The sequence below is a fragment of the Buceros rhinoceros genome, unplaced genomic scaffold (genome assembly GCF_000710305.1).
Source record: "Buceros rhinoceros silvestris isolate BGI_N320 unplaced genomic scaffold, ASM71030v1 scaffold28862, whole genome shotgun sequence".
NCBI classification, from domain to species: Eukaryota; Metazoa; Chordata; class Aves; order Bucerotiformes; family Bucerotidae; genus Buceros; species Buceros rhinoceros.
Window position 1 is genome coordinate 1,658 of NW_010399913.1, and position 836 is coordinate 2,493.

Here is an 836-nt window from a genome sequence, read left to right on the forward strand (position 1 = left end):
AGGGCCAGAACCCCAGATGCAAGAGGGGGCTGGGGTAAGTACCTGCCCCTGCCCTGCCAGCCCGGGCTCCCTGGGCTGAGGCAGCAGCAAACTGGGCTCAAAAGGAGCAGAACGTGCACCAGGACCATGAACCTCTCCTTGGGATCTGCCTTGCTCTGCGCAGCTGGTGGCTGGGCCTGCCACAGCACTCCGGAGCTAAACGCGTCCTGCCGACGGCCCGGTGCTCCTCAGAGCAGCTCGTGGTGTGGGACTGGAACCCCCTGCAGGTGCTCGCAGCACAGGAACACAGAGGGAGAGCTGAGGGCTGAGGGCCACCCCTGCTCTGCTGTCCTAGTGGTGAAAGCCCCGGTGATGCGAGCTGTAGCTGTGCCCCTCACCCCTGCCTGCTCGGGGGAGTTCTGGAGGCGTTGTGCGGGGCTGTGTTTCACCGGGAGCACTGGCTCTTGGTCTCACAACCAGGCAGAGGACAAGGGTCCTTATTGCCCTGCGTGGCTCCACTGCTCCCCTGCAGCTCGTGAAGGAAACGAGCTGGGCCGCACGGGGATATCCGACACCTCAGCAGCATTGGCCCAGACCTCTCCTGCTTCCCTCCAGGTACCACGGGGAGAAACTGCCGACCTTCAGCAAGGTGAAAAAGCCGCGGCGGGACGCTCCCATCCTCATCTCGACCATCTACGATGACCCTGACCCGAAGGACAGCGGTGACCAGCTGCTGAGGCGCCAGCCACCCACTGGCATGAAGTACAGGCGGGACATGGCGTTTGTCCGGGCGTCACAGGGTGCCCTGGAGAGCTGCGGCGCCCAGTCTCGCTGAGCAGAGACTGGCTCAGGGCCTT

At 64.5% G+C, this 836-nt stretch overlaps 1 protein-coding gene across 1 annotated transcript in view; it reads left to right on the top strand.

Moving 5' to 3' along the window:
* GPATCH3 (G patch domain containing 3) overlaps positions 1 to 814 on the top strand; it is a gene marked incomplete at its 5' end in the record, with an annotated part of 2,425 nt that extends 1,611 nt beyond the window's left edge. The window contains 2 exons of the mRNA XM_010131674.1: positions 1 to 34; positions 595 to 814. Of these exons, the coding sequence (XP_010129976.1) occupies positions 1 to 34; positions 595 to 814 (254 nt within the window). The remainder of the gene's footprint in view (positions 35 to 594) is intronic.
* Positions 815 to 836: the final 22 nt, after the last annotated feature.